The 23,144-nt window shown below is 38.9% G+C and overlaps 1 protein-coding gene across 1 annotated transcript in view; it reads right to left on the bottom strand.

Moving 5' to 3' along the window:
• Positions 1-23,144, bottom strand: part of cubn (cubilin (intrinsic factor-cobalamin receptor)) — a 70,923-nt gene that overhangs the window by 30,019 nt on the left and 17,760 nt on the right. The window contains exons 17-38 of the mRNA XM_069667323.1: positions 19,715-19,905; positions 18,932-19,088; positions 17,374-17,549; positions 16,440-16,605; positions 15,975-16,200; positions 15,701-15,831; positions 15,257-15,446; positions 14,582-14,742; positions 13,286-13,467; positions 12,175-12,331; positions 11,796-11,980; positions 9,888-10,047; positions 8,847-9,028; positions 7,273-7,441; positions 6,591-6,772; positions 4,696-4,852; positions 3,967-4,083; positions 3,761-3,874; positions 3,351-3,479; positions 3,102-3,234; positions 1,555-1,760; positions 624-805 (exon numbers count right to left, since the gene is read on the bottom strand). Coding sequence (XP_069523424.1) covers positions 624-805; positions 1,555-1,760; positions 3,102-3,234; positions 3,351-3,479; positions 3,761-3,874; positions 3,967-4,083; positions 4,696-4,852; positions 6,591-6,772; positions 7,273-7,441; positions 8,847-9,028; positions 9,888-10,047; positions 11,796-11,980; positions 12,175-12,331; positions 13,286-13,467; positions 14,582-14,742; positions 15,257-15,446; positions 15,701-15,831; positions 15,975-16,200; positions 16,440-16,605; positions 17,374-17,549; positions 18,932-19,088; positions 19,715-19,905 — 3,653 coding nt within the window. The remainder of the gene's footprint in view (positions 1-623; positions 806-1,554; positions 1,761-3,101; positions 3,235-3,350; positions 3,480-3,760; positions 3,875-3,966; positions 4,084-4,695; positions 4,853-6,590; positions 6,773-7,272; positions 7,442-8,846; positions 9,029-9,887; positions 10,048-11,795; positions 11,981-12,174; positions 12,332-13,285; positions 13,468-14,581; positions 14,743-15,256; positions 15,447-15,700; positions 15,832-15,974; positions 16,201-16,439; positions 16,606-17,373; positions 17,550-18,931; positions 19,089-19,714; positions 19,906-23,144) is intronic.

Below are 23,144 nucleotides of genomic sequence, written 5' to 3'. Positions count from 1 at the left end.
GTTTATTTTGTAGAATATACAGTTTAAGTGACCTTTTTGCACAGTGTCCTAATTTTTTTTTATAAAATAGTTACAAGAAGCCTTTTCAGGGTTATGATAACAGGCAGTTTTTTGTAATCATTAGAAAGGTGATAGAAATGGTCAAGTCTGGGCACCTATAATAGTTCACAGGTTTAACTTTCACATTCTTATTAACCTGTGTGTAAGAACATCGAGCACAAATTGACAAGTGACTAATTTTCATATTGGCATATGCACTCAACTTATGTATGCTTTGCCTGATGGGACAAAGCCTCTCATTGATATACTTGCCTTACCTTGAGACATCAAATAGGGTAATTGATGTTTAGAAACTGAATGGTAAACCTTCTAATTCTTGGTAATAAAATGGGACATGCTGTCTGTTGGACCTGCACCCTCCCACCAGGGAAACACGTGCGTATTTGTTGTATTGGTTGGAAGCAGACCAATTTGGGGTGGTTGCTTTTTGAATCCCTGAGGAATAATTTATAAGCTATTGTGTCAAAAGCAGCATTTCATGTAAAGACTAAATAATAGTTTATTGCTATTGCATTGAAGTACAATATGAAACAATGCGAGATGTTGGCATTACACCATCTTACTTTGAGATGGTCGTAGTAGCAGTCGTACAGGTCCTCTATGTCCATATCCAGGAATCTGATCTGGATGTAGCTGTCTCCCTCCACGGCTATGGTCCAGCGGTAGTTGGCATTATTGGGGTATGTTCTGGGATACAGTGGGGATGCTATCTGACCAAAGTCCCCTGTCACATCATTACCATACACTAAGAGACAATGAAAAAGAGAAAGTTAAATTCATCATTCTGTGTGTGTTTTTTCTTAATGATGTGAAATACTATGGTCCATTGAGTAAAAATATCAACAAAGAAAAAAAGTTTTTTAAAAATAACACTTTGCAGAGACCGTCATCAGGTCAGCTGCCATTTGATTGGTTAGGCCCTACAATCTTAATCTACACAGTAAATACATAACTGAATTGTAGAAATTAAAAATAGTTACATAAAGTACAAGTACCTAAAAATTTAACTCAAATGCCGTATTAAATTAACAATTAAGTAAATGTACTTAATTACTTCCAACAGTGGCCAGTGACCTGGGTAATGCAAGTGATCTTATAACAGAGCCTTGGACCCTGCAGAAGTATGATTTTTATCTTTCTCGCAGGTTGAGCATACTGTTAGCATTAATTAGCAATAGCATTTAAACTTCCTACCACACTGTAACTCTCGTGGGAGATAAAAGAAATAGAGATGAGGAGGCCATTGACCTGGGTAATGCAAGTGATAATAAGAGAAACAAGAAAATGACAGAAAACATGCAAAATAATTTGCTTTCAGATTGAAAGTGGTGGTGTGAAATGCTCAACAAGAAAAAACGCGTGTGCACGGAGCATGACTTTCAGTGACATTTGTCTGGTGAAATACTTCCAAGCTGAGTTGTTTTTTATTACAAAGTTACATATTCCAACTTTAATGAGTGTTTTAAATATCATAAAAGATCTCTCTTCACTCACAGTGTGCGAAGGTGGCTCTAAATCCCGCTCCACTGACAGATGAGTCAGAGACAAACTTAACCCACAGGATGTGACCAATCACAGACGTGTAGTTGGAGGGGAGTGAGTTCCCACAGAAGCGACCAACAAGAGTACCAGTGGAGTTGCCCTCTCTGATTTCCACGTAGTCATTTTGACAGCCATTGTCTCCCTGCAGTTGAAAAAGACTAAACAAAATACAAGAAGACTATAATTGATATTCAATAATGAAAAATTTAACTAATGAAAAAATAGCTAATTAATATGAGAGTTAAAGTTATTTTCAGGTATGTATTACAATAAATTGACAGTTATTTTAAAAAATGCTTAGCTTATTTTCTCTACTTTTTATAAACAGAATATACATTGGGGTTGCTATCTTAGCTGTTTTTGTTTCAAAACAAGTTATCTAAAGACACAACTTTTTGCTTTGGAAATCTTCTGAGGGTCAGGGGTTGTGGGATGCTGTCCAAAGCTTCAGAAAAAGCGAACCTTGGGGGGAATTCACCAAAGGATTAGGCGGCTTTTGCACCCACTAAACCTGTGCAAATGACATAAAAAGACTCTTCTTCTCCAAGCAGACGCAGAGGGTTGAATGCACCCCAAAGTGCGCTGCAGAGCCATTTGCGCATATTTAAATGTGTCATTATGCAGACATTCAGGGCAAATTTAGCCACTTTCTATGCAAATTGGCCTCGTGGTAGTACCTAATTCACAAACTCGCAGTTCAAATAGCTAAAGTTCCAATAGTTAAACTAGTAAACACCTGCAATTAGCTTTGTGAATCAGACCTTGAGACGGGGCAGATAGTGGGTGCAAATGATGCAAATTAAATTCCCCAAAGTCAAGAATGAACCTGAAGTATCTGACCTGAGGTGAAAATGATTACGTGGAGGATTCTTCATGTGCTCTGTTTTGCAATGATGTAAGGAACACAATGTACACTGAGAATTGGTTCACTCCTTATTAGGTGATGTATCTAGCTACCCTCAGTCTGAGAGTTTGAGGGTCCTTGTCCTGTTATGGTAAAAAAAGAAACTGTGGCTCAGTGGTAGAGTCAGTCATCTTTCAATTGGAAGGTCGGAGGATAGATCCCCAGCTCCCTCAGGCTACATGTCGAAGTGTCCTTGGGCAAGACACTGAACCCCAAATTGCTCCCGGTGGCATAGCCAACGGGTATGAATGTGATATCTGATTGACAGTTGGGCACTTTACGTAGCAGCCTCTGCCATCAGTGTGTGAATGGGTGAATTAGTAGTATATATGTAGTATAAAAGCAGCTTTGAGTGGTCGCAAAGACTAGAAAAGCACTATATAAGTACAGTCCATATAAGTGCATGTAGAAATGTGCTTTGGGGAGACACTATTTGGCCAATATGATCTCCCAGGTATTCTAGCTTACCTGACTGATGCTGATTCTTTGTAATAAACCTACGCTTATACAAACAAGTCGGTGTCGGTGTCTTTTCATCATCTGTGCATCATCGATGTCTGAGAAACAACAAACCTCCGCTCTAAAATGTACTTACATAAATGAGAGCTGGAGACGGTTCCCTGGCGAGCTTCTGATTGTCCACACACACTCCACGTTAGATGGATAAGCATCTGGATAATTAGGGCTGTTAAATGCACCAGTCTCCATCACGAGATCTCCTCCACAACCTAAACAGAAGAGTTGAGAAGAAGAGTTTTCCTTAAGCTCTTGTAAATAACATTGTGTACGCATGAGAAGACAATTTTTTTTGTGTTAAGTTAGAACTGTGAGCAGGATGCCTTACTCGAGGTTGATGCTGAATATGTGGCTCTGAACCCTTTCTTGGAGACAGAGCTATCAGAAATGAAGTTAACCACCAAAGAGTTACTGAAGGATGTCACTGGATGAGGTATTTCTGAGCCACAGTAGGTTCCTGATAAAATGTGACAAATTTGAATATGAATTTCAGGCCTCACATAATTTCATTAATTGAAAAAGTTGTTTGGTTGTTCGTTTCAACCACATTTAGGTCAATTATATCATCACACACTCTCACACTGTTAACTAATAGCTTACCAGATCACTGTAAACATAATATGCCCTGGCCAAAAATAACCAAATGCAACAGGTCTCCCCTTCTCTCTCTCTCTCAAACAAACACACATGTGGGCACACAATCACCCACAAACACAAACACACACACAGAATAACTACCTATGGTAGGTGCCTGGTAGTTGTCTCCATCCAAGATATTTACGGCATCATGGGAGCAGTCGGAGTTGATCATCTCTATCTCAAAGTCAGTGAATGACAGGGTCACATGGTTGACTGGCCAAAGAAAGACAAAGCAATGGTTAAAAGTACACAACACCATGTGAACAACATTAAGGTTTGCAAGTGTGAGGGCACTGACAACTCACATGGTTCCTGCGCTCTGATGATCCAACTACAGTTCTGACTGGGTGGGTACTGTGCTGGGTATCGTGGTGATGCAATGGCCCCACCGACATCGTCTGTTACAATGGTTGCACCACAAGCTTTTGAAACACAGGAAAAATACAGGGTCAGCTCCTCTCACAAATACCGGGTGAGCTGGTCAACCTACCTTTGATCGGACATAAAACAGGATTTAGAAAGTACGGTTTCAATCATGTTGTTATTAAGTATTTAGTATAGATAGTTTTGACAGCCCTATATTGTCCACAGTCTCAATGTGTGAAAGGAAAACGTAAAACCTCTCATAAGATGTTTAACAGTAAAATGAATAAAGCTTATACCATATGTCATACAGTGGCCCAGTGAAGAGAGAGAAGTTACATGAGCAGGCCAGTGCCTATGTAATAATAAAGACTGAAATCTGCTGTGTGAATAGCAATGCGCTTGGCTGCAGGTACATCTGGCTTTTAAAGGGAATGAGAGGTGACAACTGGTTGGTTTGATTATATGACACTCAAAAACAAGCCTATGTATAACCAATTTATGTATAATCATCGTGATCGCTTAAATAGGGACCTTTGTCTCTCTCTGCATCACTCTTTCAACCCAAATAGTTCTCTGCACTTGCTCATGGTGGATTTACAAACACTACAGTCTAGACTTGCTCTGTATTTAAAATGTTTTTGTGATTTAAAGAGAGTTTAGAAACCCACCCTCAGAGAAGCGAGCACTGAAGCCACGGTGGCTGCGACTGGAGTCAGACCTAAAGCGAACATAGACTGTGTTCTGTGTTGAGGTGATGGAGGGGGGAAGACTGGTGCCACACACACGGGCAAGCAGAGGAGAAGACATGGTTGGACCATCGTAGATCTACATTGGGTAAAAACATGGATTCAGGAAGGTTATGTAGCTCTAAATGTGAAGCATTGTTCTACTGAAATAACACTTAAAACTTTGTCTCTCATCCACACAGTCACACATAAGTCTTATATAAAATTCACAGTTTATAAAATAATTTTTCAACTTCCACAGGAATAATGGAGGCTCATCACGATTACTGTTATTCATGTAATTGAGGAAGTAGAGATAACAAAGTAAGTAATTTGCTATACGAAATAGGGCTGCCTCTAAGGCTTCTCGGTTCTGTAGAATAAAGGTAGAAATGGCAAAAGCATAATTAAAAAAAATATGAGTTGCTTCTGTGGGGCTGAAGGGCTGCCATTAACTTTAGCTCAGCTTTATTTTCTGATAACAATGACATGACTTGAAACACACAGCAAATAAGTAGGCATGAAATTTTAAGGACCTTTAAGGAACTATGGGGGGGATTCACTAAGAATTAATTGCGACTGCTTATAGCACCATAAATTACGCATCAATTGCACTCGCTATCTGCTCTGTCTCAAGGTCCAATTCACAAAGCACATTGCACTAATGATATTCAAGCACGAACGCAGGAGAGGAGCTGTCTGCACATCCACTCTCTGCTGTGCCAAGCATTAATTGAGCGCACACTGACAGATCTCAACTCCATGCACAGATCGATGATGAGCAGGGAGAGGAGGGGGCAGCTCTTTAAACACTTTACTGTAAAGCCCAGACTCAACAGGTGTTATTAGTTTAACTGTCTATAACGCAGCTTAATTTTTTTTAAACAAACAGCTCGTCCATATATTAATCCTTGTCATGTGTAACGGCACCAGACCATCTCCAAACATCTGGACAAAGTGTGCCCGTGTGCCATGGTTGAGCCATGACAATATATAATGAACAGATTGTTTTAACAGACAAAAGGTAGAATTGTCATCATGATCAGTGGAAACTCAGAGCGCGACTGCCTTTATAATACTGCGCCACAGTTACCACCAGCTCTCTGCAGACGGTAATATTTTCACTCTAACTGCGTGGTGCTGTTAGTGCTGGCGTTTTGTGCATTAGGTGCTTCTTGCCACAAGGCTTATTTGCATAGAGAGAGGCCAAATTTGCCCCGAATGTCTGCATAATGATTCATTTAAATACCTCTGCATATTTGGGGTGCATTCAACCCTCTGCTTGTGCTTCGAGAATGAGTCTTTTTGTGTCATTTGCACAGTTTTGGCAGGCAGAAAAGCCGCGCAATCCTTTAGTGAATTCCCTCCTTAATGTACATAATTATGCAATTAATACATGTTTTCATACCTACATTTTATAGCTTAGGCTCAGATGTTTCCTTTCTGTGGGCTGAATTGGTTTAGTAATGTTTAAGAACCAGGTTGATTACAAAGCCAGAGCAACCACATCAACAGGTTGTGGAAACTGTTACCTCTGTTTTTTCTTAACGTGTGTATCATCATATGTAATTGCAATATAAGTCAGTGTAAGATATGTTTCTATTCTTAGGTGTCTTTTGGATTATGATATTGTAAAATTCGAAATGGGAAAAAAAAATTCCAGTGTTAACCTTAATCAGTTATTCTAGCTGGAGTCAACTCACATGCAATCAGTGGCAATAATAAACCACTGAAAAAAAATAGGGCCTGGGTGCTCTGATAGGTAAGTGACTTAACAAAATAGCTTTGGCTCAATGCTCTTAAACAAGAAATGAAATATTCCTAAATCAGTCACTTACAGCCACATAGTCCCACGTACAACTAGTATGTGGTTCAATGTCCAGGTCAGAGAAGTTGAAAAAGACACGGTGGTTATGATCCACACTGATGACCCAGGAACAGTCCACATTGTTGGGATAGGTGTTTGGATACAAAGGAGAATGGATCTCCCCTGATGGAGCTGTGACTGGGCCTCCACAGCCTGCAGGAAGAAAGACAAATGATAAAGGTTTACTAAGAAGTAACCTATTGGAGCTGATGGAAAAGTGAGCAGCTTTTCTTTGATTTATTCTACATCTATGTATGTAGTGGTTGTTATAATCATAGCAGCAGTATCCTGAGCTTTTTTTTTTTTACCTACAAAACATAACAATAACCTAAACTGATAACCAATGACATCTTCATTGAAAAATATATAATTTTAGGCAATACAGTAAAATCTGCTGAATGACTTTGTTTGTTCCTCTATGGAAAGACAAATTTCTCTCCTATTGCGGTCCAGGTTTGTGGAGGTTGTAGACGTAGCACAAGGGGCTCTAAGCTTCCCCTGACTGTTTCACTAGGAGGGATCAAAATGTCAATTAAACATTTATTAATTAATTTTGCACTGGAGCACCTGACTGTGAAGACAAATGGGTCATCACAGCTGCCTTTTAAAAAAATTCTGCAAACCCTGGACTGTACTCAGTGAAGTCCACTCACCTCCTTGGACTTCAGCCCAGCTTGCATTGAAACCTCGACCACTAACATAGGCATCAGACTTGAAGCGCACAGTGAGCAGGTTGCCAGTGCTGGAGACAAGCATTGGGCTGGATGTTGTGCTGCAGAGCTTGGCCAGCTGAGGGGCAGACAAGTCTGGGCCACCATACACCTTAAGGAAAGTCAAAGGTAACGGTCAAAAGGGCAATTTCACTTCTGTTCACCATTCACCCCAAAACATTGCAGACAGACATACAGTCCCTATAGGTCCAATCGAAAAGCAAATTGAAACTGTTTGTTTTAAACTTCCAATAAAGCATGTACTGTATTCCAGTGTAAATATAGCCAGTGACAAACTTTAAACCTTATTTTAAGAGTTTTTAAATGGTTAGGAAATAGTCTTAATTTAAAGTGATTCTGAAAAATTATTCTTAATTTGCCCTTTTCATCCAAGGCAGGTATGTCAGATGTCTGTTCTATTTATGAAAAACATTGCGACCATGACTTTTTACAGACCATAAAAGTCGCAATGGGCACTACTGCATGGCAACTGACTTTCAACTGAATCATTTTAGCCTTACAACCAAGCTATATCTTGATTTTGGCTCATTATACAAACCGTATAATACTACTAGGAAATGTAAATCGCCCTAGGTTTATTAACCATATTGCTATTTACCGGATACTGAATCTGACAGATTAGAGTAGGTGTATAAAGATGAATATTACATAGCCACAGATAAAGAAAATTGTAATTAAACAGCTGGGTCTTGCTTTCACTCAAACTTCCAGAGATTATTAATTTCAGTATGTGTCCAACTCAGAAAACTTGCGTGGATATTCGTCATGTGACTTTCTGGCATAAAGATGAAGAACTACAGAAATCATCTGTTCTGATCTGATCTGATGCACTGTAGTCTTGCACTAGACAGTCCCTTCAGGATTTCGTGTCATGACTGTTGTGGCCAAAAATGCCTGATTTTGTGGCAGCCTTTAAAAAAGTTGCGATGTCTTGAGGCTTTTTTTCCCCCTTTTAACACAATACACCTCCACTGTGAGCAACTGGGACAAGTGCTCCAATAAAGCCATCTATTGGCTGAGAGAGCTGTTAATCTTCTGATATCACTTCTGGTTGATTTCTGTGTCAGGACTCCAAATGAAATGGGAAAAAATGAATGACACCCAAGTCAATAGCGATGATATGTTCATTTCACACTGCACATACAAATTCAATGCTATCCAAATGAGCAAAGTAGAATCGTTATTTAATACTTTTACAATCTCACTGTACAATAACTATTTAAAATCAGTAACAAGTAAGTGATACTGTAAAAGATGCCCTCAGGGGATCAGTATTTTGAGTATCAAAGAAGTGAGTTTGGTGATGTAAATGACTTCACACATGCAGGGAAATTGGGTGATTGGTCAAACTTGTGGAAATGTTGCAAGGTCCAGAAAAAGTTGTGGCAATTGATTGAATTTGCTTAAATTCGCAACTTTGCAACTTCCTGGAGGGACTGACTAGAGACGTATGTTATGTTTTTAGCCAAAGCCTAGCAGAGAGATGATCCACTTACTTCTAACACATCATAGTTGCAGTCTTGGTGGAACTCCACGTCAAACTCATGGATGGTGAGGGTCATGCTGCTGCCAGCTGATGTGGTGATATACCAAATGCACTCCCTGTTTTCTGGATATCTGTTGGGGTAGCCTGGGCTGTTGAAGGAGCCACTGGGACCAGAGAAATCCCCACCACAACCTATGGGGACACAGAAAGTGAGCGAGGACAAAAGAGTAGTTTTATTCGAAAATGTATAAAACCTGAAAGAACTTTAAAAATATAGTCCTGTAATGTAAATATAAGCAACAAGGAACATAAAAACCCAGTTTATATTAACAAACTAAATTAAACTTTTAAAATAGTATATTGGTCCATTATCTTGAATGCTTTTCAGTTCAATGCAGTTTATTTTTAAACTCAGAGGTGTAACATAAAAGATTCGAAATTACAAAGACATTTTCTACTGCCATTTACTCTAGCTCCCTCACAAACATAACTATGAGTCAAGTGTAAAATGAGTGAGTGTAGCCACCTCACTGCAAACAACCATGACAAGTGCAGTATGCTTGACTATAGTGTATCAGAAAGATCACTGTGAAGCCTAGGTCACATATTAAATAAAACTTGAATGTATGACACAACAATTGTATGTGGGTAATGTATGAATCAACGTGATAACAAATACTGTACAATTGCACTATTAGGCATTATTACATTATTATTACATGGTGACTGCTGGAGCTTCAACATATTCAGAATTGCTAGTAATTAAACATTATATTGTCTGCTGATAGAAGCGTATTTGAGCTGCTGTATTCCAATTTGCATCTCTCCATTCTAGAAAACAATAAGTTTCCTCTTCATAGAACTCCAAAACTATCATTGGTCATGATGATGGGAAAACCCTGTCTGATCTTCGTGCACACATATCAAGTGTAGCTCACAAATCAGGTCACAAAATCACCAAAAGAAGCTACTGTAGTTGTTTATCTTGAATTGTAAAATAAACAGAAAACTACATGCTGTTGTCCTGTTGATCCGGACGACATTTCCTTACCATTTTGGTACCACATCATCTGGAAGCCAGACATTGATAGCGAGGAGTCTGATCTGAACACAATGGTGAGAGCTGAGCTTGTGGTGCCGTTGGCTGGAGGGGGGCTGTATCCACAGTATGTACCAATCAGAGGAGCTTGCGTGTTAGGCCCGTTAAAGAGCTGGGACATTACATTTGAAGAAAGTGGTATTAGTAAAAAGTGTTATATGTAGTGACAAAAATAAATGAGACAACTAACAATATAATACAACATCAAATCGTGGTAGTATATTTCTATAAAGCAGCATGTTCTAATTTAACAAACAGTATTTTTCATACAAGCATATATATTCTGTAACACCCTACGCTAACCTCTTTGAAGTAAACTTTGGGATTATGAGAGAGTCTACACTCTTGCACTGAGCACTGAATTACTTTCCCAAAGGGAGGGAGAAAAAGTGATATATAGACTAAAGTATTACTGTAATACTGTTATAATGAATAACATTATCAAGTGGAAGCACGAAAAGAGAAGATAAAATTCTAAGAATTGAGCTCTGCAGGACCCAGAAACCTAGATAGAGGAAACCTGTTTTATTCCCATTAGTCAAACTCAAATTCTTCTATCTTTTGTTATGCAAGATGCATTGTTTCGAAAGGCAGCATGAGAAAAACAAGAACTGAAGTCTTGCCCACAGTTATGGTTTGTAGCATAACAGACAAATTTAGAATTGGAGGAACAATTATCTTTTTTTGTGTGGGTTTACACCTACTTCCACATTAGAAAAAAAGAAAGTCAAGGAAATCCCTCTATTTGGACCATCTTCAAACATTACCTAGCTCAAAAATGGACCCCTTGCTGCAAGATTAGTCAGATAAGTCTGGGACAAAAACGAGTGATCAAGGAAGCCCGATAAGCAAACTGCATAATACCCCTTTCCCACCTAAATTTAACATGTTGACACAGGTTTTTCAGAGCCGGGAAGACCCACTAATAAATGCCGATTGTCTCTTTTCCCATTGCCAGTAGAGTATACTCCTTTCTGTCTCTTTTCTGCTGCGCCACCTTCTGGTGTAACAAATGCGCCAGAAACAGGGATAGTGAACAGAGAAGATGTTACGGTGGTTAGGTCTTTATTGTATCGATTACTCATTCAGTCTGTTTATTAAACTCAGTGTGACAAATTTGGAACGATGTTCGAGCACTGCTGGGACGGAGATGGGATCAATTTGTGGCTGAAATGACAAGGAGTTGCAGAAGTTACTGACAGAGCATAGCATCGTGTCGGAGAGGGGTAGGAGATTAGCATGTTGACACAGGTTTTGTGTTCCCATCAATGCCGATCGGAGCCAAGGCGATAATTACCTGGGTCTACTGCAGAGTCATTTGACCCGGGTCTGAATACCGATTGTAGCCTTTTCCATTAAGCAAAAAAGCCGGGTGTTAGCTGGTGTTTTTTGACCAGTGGGAAAACGGCCTAACTTCACAACAAAACTAATGACAAAAAGTGTGTTCTGTGATCTTCAGGGGAGGCTTTCACTCATTAAGGCAGTCAGGAGATTTTGGGTCCCCAAAAAGAATATTCGTGTTTCAAGAAGAATATCAAATGATGTCAGATATTCTTCTTCAAATAATAGCTAAACTCTACTGTCACTATATTTCTTTCGTTTTCCAAAGTTGTTCTTGCTAAGACTATGCTTATCTGGTCTGATGGTCATAATTCACAAACCTTGTATGTGTGTCATTTGCACTATTATTCACATGCAGTCATATAAATGATGTTGATCCTGACTTTTCTGATGGCCAAAACAAACTTCACCTCTAAAAAAGTGATTTTCTCCAACAGTATGTTTATTCTCAAATAATACATTTAGTGTAACTGTGTTGTTCTTTTTGAAGTTGATATGGTAAATAGTTAATCTGTGTACCTTGATATAGTCATAGTAACAACTATAGCCTTCCAGCTGGAAGGCAGTAAATGTGTAGTTGATTGTGTTTCCACTGCTGGCCTGGATGGTCCAGCTGCACTCAGAGTTTGCTGGGTAGTTGTTGGGAAAGTTCAGTGACTCCACCACTCCTCTGTGTCTGCCTGTGATGAGCACGTCCTGGCAGTCTGAAAAACAACACAATCAAATAAACCAAAATCAATTCCAAACCAGTTTCAATTTGTGTTTGTATAGTGTATATGTGTATATGGTGGATTTTATGTCTTAGAAATCATTTTAATTTTATAAAATCCTGTATCAACAAAACGTAAAAGCTAATGAAATATGGCTTATTAAGACATTTTGCAGTAGCCTGTCGTACTAGACGTGTATGATGCAAGGAAGCCTCCGGTGCTGATGCTGCCGTCAGTGCGTAGTTTGACGTAGAGCTGATGGCTGGAAGAGTTGATGGTGATAGGTATCTGACTTCCACACAACTTGGCCAGTTCTGGAGCACTAGTGCTGTTGCCATCATACACCTGACAAAGACACACACACACACACACACACTACACATTAGAGTGCACACATATACACTTATCAAATTATGCTATAAGGAAAACAAAATACAAAAATGTTGCAAGTTAATTGTGCAAAGTCCCTGTTTGTTTCATTTTTGTACTCATTGATAGTAACTTCTTCATAGTTATAAAACCACTAATACAACTAAATAAAATCTGAAACATGATATTTAAAAGTAGAAAGAATAATTTTATTTTCAAAAATACTTTTTAGGTGTGAGTGTGAATGTGAAAGGTTGTCTGTCTCTTTGTGATTAACTGGCGATCAGTTCAGGGTATAACCCGCCTCTTGCCCAATGACAGCTGGGATAGGCTCCAGCCCCCCATGGCCCTAAACAGGATATAAGCGGTGGATGGATGAATTATTATTAGACTATAGGTTATAAGTGAATGTTGGTGGGATGAGATGACACTTACAAAAAGAAACATGAGACAATATATGAATCCAAATATCACTGTAACTGTAAATATTGAGAACCTTCATTTATGGACCTTTTATACATGTATACAGATATACTTATATAACTTCTTCCATCTTTACAAACTGCTGATCAGTGAGTATGTGTGAAACAAAAATAACTATATACACGTCACCCAGGTACAAAATCTAAAAGAAGAAAATGTTGACCCACACACGAAAACCATGAAAAGGCTTGAGCTAAAACTAGTAACAGTTATTTGATTGCTTTAAGTATTTAATGTTGTGCTAGGAGATGTGCAATATTTACATCCAACTTTTAAGACATGAGTTTTAAGTGTATTCTGCTTCTCTGAAACAGGAATCCCATTATTATTGCCATGTTAGTTCCTCAATATTTAATATGATAAAAGTCAAAGTCACTTTAATCTGTAAAATGATCATTTCAAAAAAGCTGCATAATGCACTCACATGCTGTCAGGTATAATACTCACGGCCAGGTAATCATATAAGCATGACGAGCTGGACTCCAGGTGAAAATCAGGGAAACTGAGCAGGACACGGCTTCCCTGGCTGGTCCGTATATTCCAGTAGCACTCAGCATTAGGGTGGTAGGGCAAGGGGTAGTTAGGAGAGGAAAAGCCCCCAGATGCAGTTGTCAAAGTTCCTCCACAGCCTTGGAAAATGAAAAGAAATCAAAGGGGCTTGTGTGCCCATTTTTGTCTTTCTGTTTAAGCAGGGGTAAGGAGAGACAACATTGTACAACATTTTGCACAGGCAAAGAGTTTTTTGAGAAGCAGTACAAAAAAATCAATGCCTGCATGCATCTAAACTAACAAATCTAGACGTTCTGAGGTAAGTTTTACAGCTGTTCAAAGTTATACAGCTGATTTACTTATTACTTATCTCTAAACCAACTAATGGGGATCCCAATAAAAATAATTTCAGTCAGACAACTCAGCTTGTGTATGGCGTCTAGGCTCTGACCTCATTACTCCTCGCTGATTTATTTTACATGCACAGATTGAGGAGTAATGAGATTATATCTTAAACCCCCTAATAGGAGCCTGCAGGTGGATGCTGGGGTGGTGGTGGGGCTGAAAGTAAGAGTGCAGTACTGGTGCAGGGCAGCAATGGCAATGACAGAGCAGAGGGAGAGACAGGAAATCTTGCAGCTTAAATAGACCGCCAATTGGGAGGAAGTGTTTGTCAGGTGATGTGGAAGTGACGTTTATCAATTATTAAATCAGTGCAGCTCGAGTTGTCTGCCTGAACTAGCTCGCAGGCGTCGCCCCGTAAATCATAAACCAGCCTGCAAACTGATATTAACACTTGACTTTCTTTTTGTGAACCTCTATTCCCCTTGTTCATTCAACAAGCCAAGGGTACCCGACCAGGGTATGCTATCGTTAATTTCAACAATACAATGGTGATGTTGCTCTTAAAAGCTAATGTATTTAAAACTTCCCGATCCAATTTAGCTAAACACAATTCATTAACAGAAAAACAGCATATATAAATCCTCTAGGAGAAGGTTTTCTTCGAAAAAGTAATCACAGGACATGCTACATTAGCACCAAAAACCATACGTTCAAAAGTGTGCAGAGAGGAAAGAATATAATTTGGATTCTCTGCGGCCAATGACCCAGTAGGAATACTGAAAATCTTACAGTAGACAGTAACACAATCCCAATTTTTTTTGTTCCAGGTTTTTTCAGGATTTGCAAGCCCTCTCTACTTAACCTAGCTAAAAGAAGAAAAACTAACATTGCAAAGTATTAACCACTTACCAGTCTGTGTGCCATCCCAGTGGGCAAAGAATCCAGGGAGTGTGACGCTGGAATCGGAGCGGAATCGTATCCAAAGACGGTTGCTATGGGATACCAGGACTGGAGGCCTCTGATTGGAACAGAACTTGCCAATCAAGGGAGATGTCTCATAACCACCATCCCTGCAATACACAGCAGAATTTTAAGAATTTAGAATTTTAATTTATCAGTGCTCATATTGTTTATAGACAGACAGATGTATCAGACACCTTAATAAAAACTCGCTTTAAGCTTCTAGTATCCATATTACCACAATCTGCCTGGCACAAAACTGGCAAGCGGTTTATTACGCATTTGCATTTTCTTTCCCGTGTTCCTCTTTCTACCAGAGGAAACACTACAAAAACAACAACACAACAACACTATAAATTACTGTCCACAGTATTTGCATAGAGCAGGAAACAATGCATCTTTTAGATTTGTGTGAAATCCGGTTTTATTTATTTATTTTATTTATTTATATATTACATATATTTATATTTATTTATATATTTCCTTGAATCTTTAGCTGTAGTCTTACCATTTAAAATTCACTGACATATGAAACCATATAGCCATTTTCTGCTGGTCAGGCTGAAATAATTGACTTTCTAGAAGATGAAAAAGTTTCACTTTTCAAAAAACAGCCAAACTTACCTGATCTCCACAAAGTCAAAGCTGCAAGAAGGATTGGAGCCCTCCAGATCAAAGTTGGTAAAGTTTAGCATAATCTGCATGTTGACCAGCACGATGATCTTAAAGATACAGTCTCTATTGGTAGGATAGTAGTCAGGGTAGTTGGGTGAAAAGAAGGATCCTGTTGGGGAGTTGAAGGTCTCGCTACAGTCTGATGAGAGAGACAGGTTTTAACAGAGCCGTTAAATATCTTTGCATGTCATTTTGTCCAAATTAAAAATGTATTTTAGGAGGTTACTTCTTAAAAACACAAATAAAATATCAAATATGATTCAGTTTACCCAAAAAAAATTAATTGACATTTTTTATGCCCCAGAAAATGTAATGCATGAGGAGACTGCATTTTTGATGCTTGTTGTTCATAGGAAATTTGCAGTTTTCTTAACTGGCCAGTCTATTTTGTACCTGTGGAGGCATCAATGGAGACATAGCTGGCAGAGAATCCCTCAGAGCCCAAACTTGAGTCAGACACAAACAGCAAGGACAGCTGGTTGTCACTACTGGTAATAGATGGAGGCACTGACCGCCCACAGTACCTGCAAAAACAAAGGACCTTCAGACCCAAATAATTTTTTTCATCAAGTACAACAAATGGATTATCTGCATATACTGCATATACTGTATATTGTGCCATTGTAACATATCTATTTTATATATGAATATATAAAAAAACATTTACCTCCCGATCTTCGTTCCTGTTTGCACAGTGCCATTATCGTACACCTCCACGTAATCATAGTTACAGTTAAGGTGGTACTCCAGGTTGAAGGAGTCAAACGACAGCCGAATCAGGTTGCCTGGGGTAACACTGATGTACCAGGTGCAGTTGGCACCGTGGGGGTAGCTTGTGGGGTGGCCAGGGCTTGTGATGGTGCCTTCAGGACTGGTCAGGGTATCACCACAACCTAGTAAAGGCAACAAGGACAAGTGATCAACTTTTGAGATTGGTAATCCTTTAAAAAGCTTCAAAGTAGCTGAAGAAGATTTTAAAGAATATTTCATTTCCTGTCATTTTAAACATAGCTTGTTTAGTTTCTGACAGGTTTCAGCAAAGTTTTGGTTCAAATGCAAAATATATAACCATTCCACTTGCATGATGATAATCATTGTAATTACAATTGTATATGAATAATGATACTCTCACCCTCCAAGGCAGAGCCATAGGCTGCTTCGAAGCCAAGGTTGGTGACAGATGAGTCAGTTTTGAAGTAGATGTGCATAGATCTCTGACTGGACTGAAGTCTGGGGGGTACATCAACACCACAAAACGTCCCCAGCAGAGGAGAGCTCGACGTGGAGCCATCCCTGACCTGGAAGTTGGAGGAAACATGTAGCATTTTATCTGGTCCATTATGCTACTCTAAGTCTATGAATCTCAATTATTTTTTATTACCACTGTTTATTGACACAACACAAAAGCACATACAACACATGTAATTTGTCACTGCATATATATGCAACCATATAAACATACAAAAAACATTGCACTGGTAGGCCTATATTATGTTGAGTAAAACAGGTTCTGAACTAGTCTAAGTACAGTTTCATCAGTGTATAGTTTTGCAAAGAAGCTTAAGTTTTTAGGATAATTAAAATTAATTATTTTTGCATGTCTGTTTACATGTTGTAAATCAATGGATCACATATCTAGTTATATATAAAAAGTGGTGCTCATTGGGAAAAAATCCACAGAGAACTACAGTATGTGCATGTTGTTGTGTTTAGTGAAATATCAATGTGTTTTCAGATATTTTTGAAAATTATATTTTAAATTAATAAAATAAATACATGAAATTGTATTTTGTGGTACAAATAGTGCTGATAAAGAGATGGGTTTTTAGGTCTGGGTTGTTTAAAAACAATTAAATCTTGATGAACTACCTTAACTGGTGCCCCCACTGGTTAGTACAGTAGATTATAATGTTGAGGAAAGCACAATTTTTCATGTTCTTTATAACAATTGTTCCCACCCATGAAAAATAAGAGGAAAAAGAAGGCTGTTCCATTTGCAATTTGAAAGTCAAATTGGTGTTAAGTCTAACATTTTGATTTGAGTAATTGATTTAACATTTATTTACCTCAACAAAGTCATAACGGCAAGAGCCTCCTTCAACGTCGAAAGACAGGAAGTTGAGGGTGACCACATAGCCCTCTGGCTGGTTAATGACCCACTCACACTCCTTGTTGTGCGGATAGGCGTTAGGATGGTAGGGAGAGCGTATCTGCCCGGTCCCAGAGAAAGTGCCTCCACAAGCTAGGGAGAAAGAGGGTCAATGGTTAGTCAGTGGATAATAGAATGGAATTAATTCCTTCATCTTTGTTAACTGGCTTTCCTACCTTTTCTTGCTGAAGAATACTAGTTTGTCTGTGATGACATTTGATGAGAGATGATGTCGATATATACTAATGAATTACCCCACTTATCTCGCCCTCTCTCCCAAAATGTGTTCAGGCCCAGTGTGTCAAAATGTATGCATTAACAATTCAAAAACCTTGAGATTTAATGAATTTAAAAACATCACCAAAGCTGGCAGACAAAGTGTAAAAGAAGTCATGAAACATCATCCAATATAGGCAGAGAGAGAAAAAGTACACAAGCTCAATATCAGGGAGCTATACAAGCGAGAGCACCTTAACACAAAAAGGCAGCTAGTCAATCACTAAGGCAGCCAAGTTTTGCAACTATCGGCCCCTTACTTAATACATTTAACGTTGACCTCTTAAGTTAATCCATGACAGTAAATTGAAACTTAAAACATTCATTTAAGGCGTAATGCAAATTGATGTAAATGGACTGTAAAATAGTGCTTTTCTATTCTTCTAAGCATTCAAAGAAACTAACTGTCATCATTCACCCACACATTACTGTAATGACTTTTTACATGCAAGGCTCATCATCAATTACCAGATTCACACACTCACATAACAATTGCTATGCCTTCAGGAGCAACATATGGTTCAGTGTCTTGCCCAAGGACGCTTCGACAAGGGGACTGGAGGAGCAAGGGATCGAAACGCCAATCAACCTATTAGTGGAAAACCCGCTCCCTCTCTTTGGTCACTATACACACACACACACACACACACTTCTCTCTGATATGTGATAGTAGAGATAAAATTGTTGTTACGTGCAAAGATGGTAGGGCTAAAAATACATATCTAAATTGGTTGTCGCTCTACCAGCTTGTCAGGTACTGATATCATGAACCTTATGACCAAAGATAAGTCTCATGCACTTTCAAAGTAGTATATCATTTCTGACTTAACAAGATTCGTATATATTGGGTGACCATTTATCAGAAAAGCTGTGGTTCGATCCACGGCTCCTCCTGTCTGTCCTGGGAATAGATTCTAAAGATTGCTCCTGAAGGCTTTGACATTATCAGCTACTTCTGGCAGCTTACCACTGTGAAAGAGGACACAGCATATTCATTGATTTAGTGAACTATGAAGAAAATTGGGCATTCGGACACAATGTTGGGTGCTATAACTGTAGATTTGTATTACGAGTGCACTAAGAGAAATATTGAAGCATCCATTGTTAGTTAAAGCCGACATCACTTCACAAATAAAGTATAATACATATACAAAACAAAAATGACAACAAATCATATGTGTGTATGTTTGGAATCTCACCAACAGTGTAGACAGCCCTGAAACCAGCCCGGCTGACTGAGCTGTCTGACCTAAATCGAATCCAAAGGAAGTTGGAGGATGAGCGAACTGGAGCTGGCAGGGAGCTCCCACAATATCTCCCAATCAGAGGATCAGTCTCCAGTCTTCCATCACGAACCTGGAATGAAAGGGGGTAGAAGGAGAGGAAGGAGAAGTAGGTGTAGAGCAGTATCAACTTTGTCAATAAAAACTAAAGCAGAAACATTCTGTCCTTTTGACCTGTTACTTTTTAAAATGACAACTTCTGCTCTGAAGTTGAACCTAGATAAACTGGAGTGTTTTAGAGAACACGTGAGTGAATCCAGTCACTTAAAAATAAACAGCTCTGTAATAGAGAGAATAATGCTGGATGACTGTGAATGGTTCTATCCTAACAGCGAGAGAGGGAAATGCTAACACTGTTTACTAAGGGCGATCAGTCTATTGTATGACTGCAAAGCTGAGTGACTGTTTGAGAAAAACAGTAAACACAATAATAGTTTTAGAAATTAACAAAAACTATAACCATGGTAACTGTACCCAACACACAGTTCCCTTATATTTAAAATAAAAAAAAACACCTTCAAATGCGGTCTCCTGAAAGCGCTCCATTAAAATGATTAATAGTTTTTTACAGTGGCCTTTATGTACAAGAAAACATGATGAAGTGCCCTCTAGTTGTCTTTTCCATTGTTCATTTTACTCCTTCTGCCATTAAGTCAATTTTAAGAAATGTATCAAGACAAAGACATGAACAAGTCCTACCTCCACATAGTCAAAAAGGCAGCTGCCGTGACTCTCCAGGTTCATGTGAGTGAAGTTGAGGGACACCTCTTCACCCTCTGGCAGTCTGATCAAATAGATACACTGGCGGTTGTGGGCATAATCGTTGGGCCAGTTGGGGGAGATGATGATGCCTTCACTGTCAGTGAAGGTACCACCACAACCAGGGTCACCTAAGACACAGCATATACCTGGGTAAGAAGTTCCATCTGCATTTCATCATACAGAGCAGGGCATAGATGAGAGCAACCCATTCCGGGTTATTTGCCCGCCCCTTTTTGGGTGAAAACAGTGCCTGTAATTTTGAAATTTTCTGACGATTTAATAACTTAAAATAAGAATACCGTACTCTTGTATATTAGTAGCCCAAATCCAAAAGCTATGAACATATATAAATATATATATATAAATATATATTTGCTGTATTGTTGTACAGGACTGTAATGTAGTGGTTAATACAGCCGTAGTTTGGGAAAAATATTGTATTGTATTTATATATGCGTGTGGCACCCTGGTGGGATAGGTCAGAACAAAACAAAATGTTACCTGGGTGCTGACCTACTTTAACAATTACTCTAGTGAGATCGAATTCAGCTCCACACAAGCTTTTTCCTAGGCAACCATGGTATAAAGCTCGCTTGTACAATCTTTTTTTGCCGAAATAATATGAAATGCACCTTCAAAATCTGCATCGTTTGTGAATGTTTGACAGTCTAGTGACAGGCAGACAACATCTGCTGCTGGTATATTAACACAACGATCACTGGCTGAGGTAAACCATTCAGTTTGAAAACCAGTAGGGACCCTCACCCCTCAGCTCAACCATGAGCTTGTGTTTTGCTGTCCTTTGCCCTTCGTGGAGGTAATTGTAGTGGATGATCCCATACTGAAGAATTAAAATCATCAACTCGTTAACAAAAACAATCTTTTTCTTCCTGATCACATGACCTCTGGGTCAATAATGACAAGTTAAGTCAGCTAATTTATGGCTCTTGTAGGAGGACGACTTTCTTTTATTTCTGGCTATCATCAAAAGACTCACTCGAGCAAGATGTAGATATCCAAAAACTGTATGAAAATAAAGAACTTTATGATTAAAATTTACATTAACTAATATGTTATGTATAATAACTAACTGAAGTCACAGGACTGATGTTTAATGTTGATTGTTGATTCTAAATGTACAGAGTCCACTCTCCCTCTCATCCCCCCTGCCATTGCTTTAACTGATAAGAGATACTACAGTTATGGGACTTTCTGAATTTCAGTTGTTCAGGAAACAGACAATCGTTAAACCTATAAGCCGAACCCTTAATTAATACGTATTCTATTACCTCAATTATTTTACAGACTTATATTTATGCAACATGTTTCCTAAAGTCTCTGATAGGAATGCATGTGCACATTAGTGCTTAAGCCTCAATTACTCTCCATATTTTAAAATATATATATTTGATATGTAACGAGGGTGATAATACTGATGACCACATGTCGGTGAGTTTAACTCAACAGCATCCCATCCTAATGGAATGGACCTTTGGTTTAATACTAGGGAGGATGTTTGAGCAGACATCCTGACACCTTGTCATGGGCTTGCACTCAGAGTCATAAAGATGCCGAAAGCAATGCTTCCCAGTGGTATCCCAGGTCCCCAGACACCTCAGAAAATGAGCTTTCAGAAGATAAAGGGGTTAAACAGCAACGACCCTTATGCCTCTCTAGTCGCGCCTGGGTGGGATATAGACCCCTAACAAATAAAAACTTTCTTATGGACTGAATAACCCTCAGACAACAAAGTGAATCAACAAGAATTGGTCGATAAGGACACTTAATGACAATGGTTGCCTTTCCTGTGTTCTGTATGTTGTGTGAATTTATCTGCCTGCAAGATCTCTCTGAGCACCTCTGCATCTCACAGGACACAGACACATTCCTGTGGTAGAGGGAGCATGGATAAGACTACTAAAGTGATTTCACTCATTTGGTTTACAAAAGGGTATACAGATGCATATATGTAAAATGTATGTGTACAGGTATACATATTTTTCATAACAACTAAGGTTGTCATCTATTTAGTTGTTACTTCTTTTATTTCAATTGATCAAGTCTTATTCAGTGAGTGATATTAAGTATTTGGTCTTATTATTAGTATTTGGAGAGAGAGCAGAGCTTTAAAATATGGAGGAATTAAAAGGGTGAAGCGAATTGATATTCAGTTTTTAAAAGAAGTTTAACTGAAAGAATCAACAGATTCTGATGGGGAGTGGTCAGCAGTTCCCGCCAATGCAAAACACCCCTCTCACAAAGGATAATACCCAAGGAGCAGTGATACGACGCTCTTCTACTGTGGCTCTTCCGCTGAGACCCCAAGACTGATGTGATCCTCCCTGTCTCTGGCCTATGGCCGAAGGCCGGAGAGAGGGGTTAAAGCCTGCCGTCTGGCCGTGAAGGCCTGCTGCAGAGTTCAAACCACAACGAGGGACATCAAACCAAACCGTGAAGAAAACTTCTGATTTCGGAATAATTCGAACTTTGAGTCCTGCCAGCCAGCATCCCTTGTTGCTGCTTGTGCTCTTGCGCCTCTGGTTCTCACCTTGATGCTGAACTTGCCTAAAAGCCAAATCTTGCAACTACTGAATAAAGCATTTGAATGAGGATGACTTTAGAGACAAAGACTTTGAATGGAAGAGACTTTGAATATGGCAAAGCTGCCATTATGACCCCCCTCAGCCAAAGGACATGAAGAGATGCTCCAGCTGCTGCTGATGAGATGGAGAGACACAGACTCAAAGCCTGCAGTCTGCAACGTGGGACCCAAAATGCTGAGGCCGCCAGGAAGAACTTCTGCTGCTGCCACTCTGCCCATCGTCAGCTGAACAATACTATTTCAAGTGTTAAGAGTTGATGTCAGACAACTGATGCTAAATTATCAACTGAGAAATTAATCAAGATATTTAATAAGCATTAGACCTAAACTAGGATCCTTAATCAAAATTAGAGTCAAACCTAATATTAAATTGCTTCACAGTCTTCCATGATGCTCCTCAAACTCTCCACTGCCGAATGGTGTTTTATACATTCAATCAATTGATAAACTTCCAAAGATACGGTCACTGATTTGACTTGACTTAATGTCAGTCCTATTTAGAGTTTGTTCATTGTGCAACCTATTCATTGTACTCGTGTATTTTGTATTTAATAGTTTAGTCAGTTAAGTAGTTAGTAGTTTAATAAATATTTAATTTATAAAAACCTTGATTCTGTGATTTGTGTGTGTATAAAATGGTAAAGTCACTGTACACCATGGCCAAGAACCTCGTAGCAACCCTGAGATCACAAGCCTAAATTAATGAATAACTAATTATGAGTTTTCCCTGTTCTGTCAAAATTGGGTGGCGTCCAACATTGAATT

This window comes from Semicossyphus pulcher, unplaced genomic scaffold (assembly GCF_022749685.1).
Source record: "Semicossyphus pulcher isolate SPU_LCO1_2020_fin unplaced genomic scaffold, fSemPul1.0.p SCAF_18, whole genome shotgun sequence".
Lineage (NCBI taxonomy): Eukaryota > Metazoa > Chordata > Actinopteri > Labriformes > Labridae > Semicossyphus > Semicossyphus pulcher.
The sequence above is the reverse complement of the archived record's forward strand: the minus strand, read 5'-3'. Positions and strand labels throughout refer to the sequence as shown.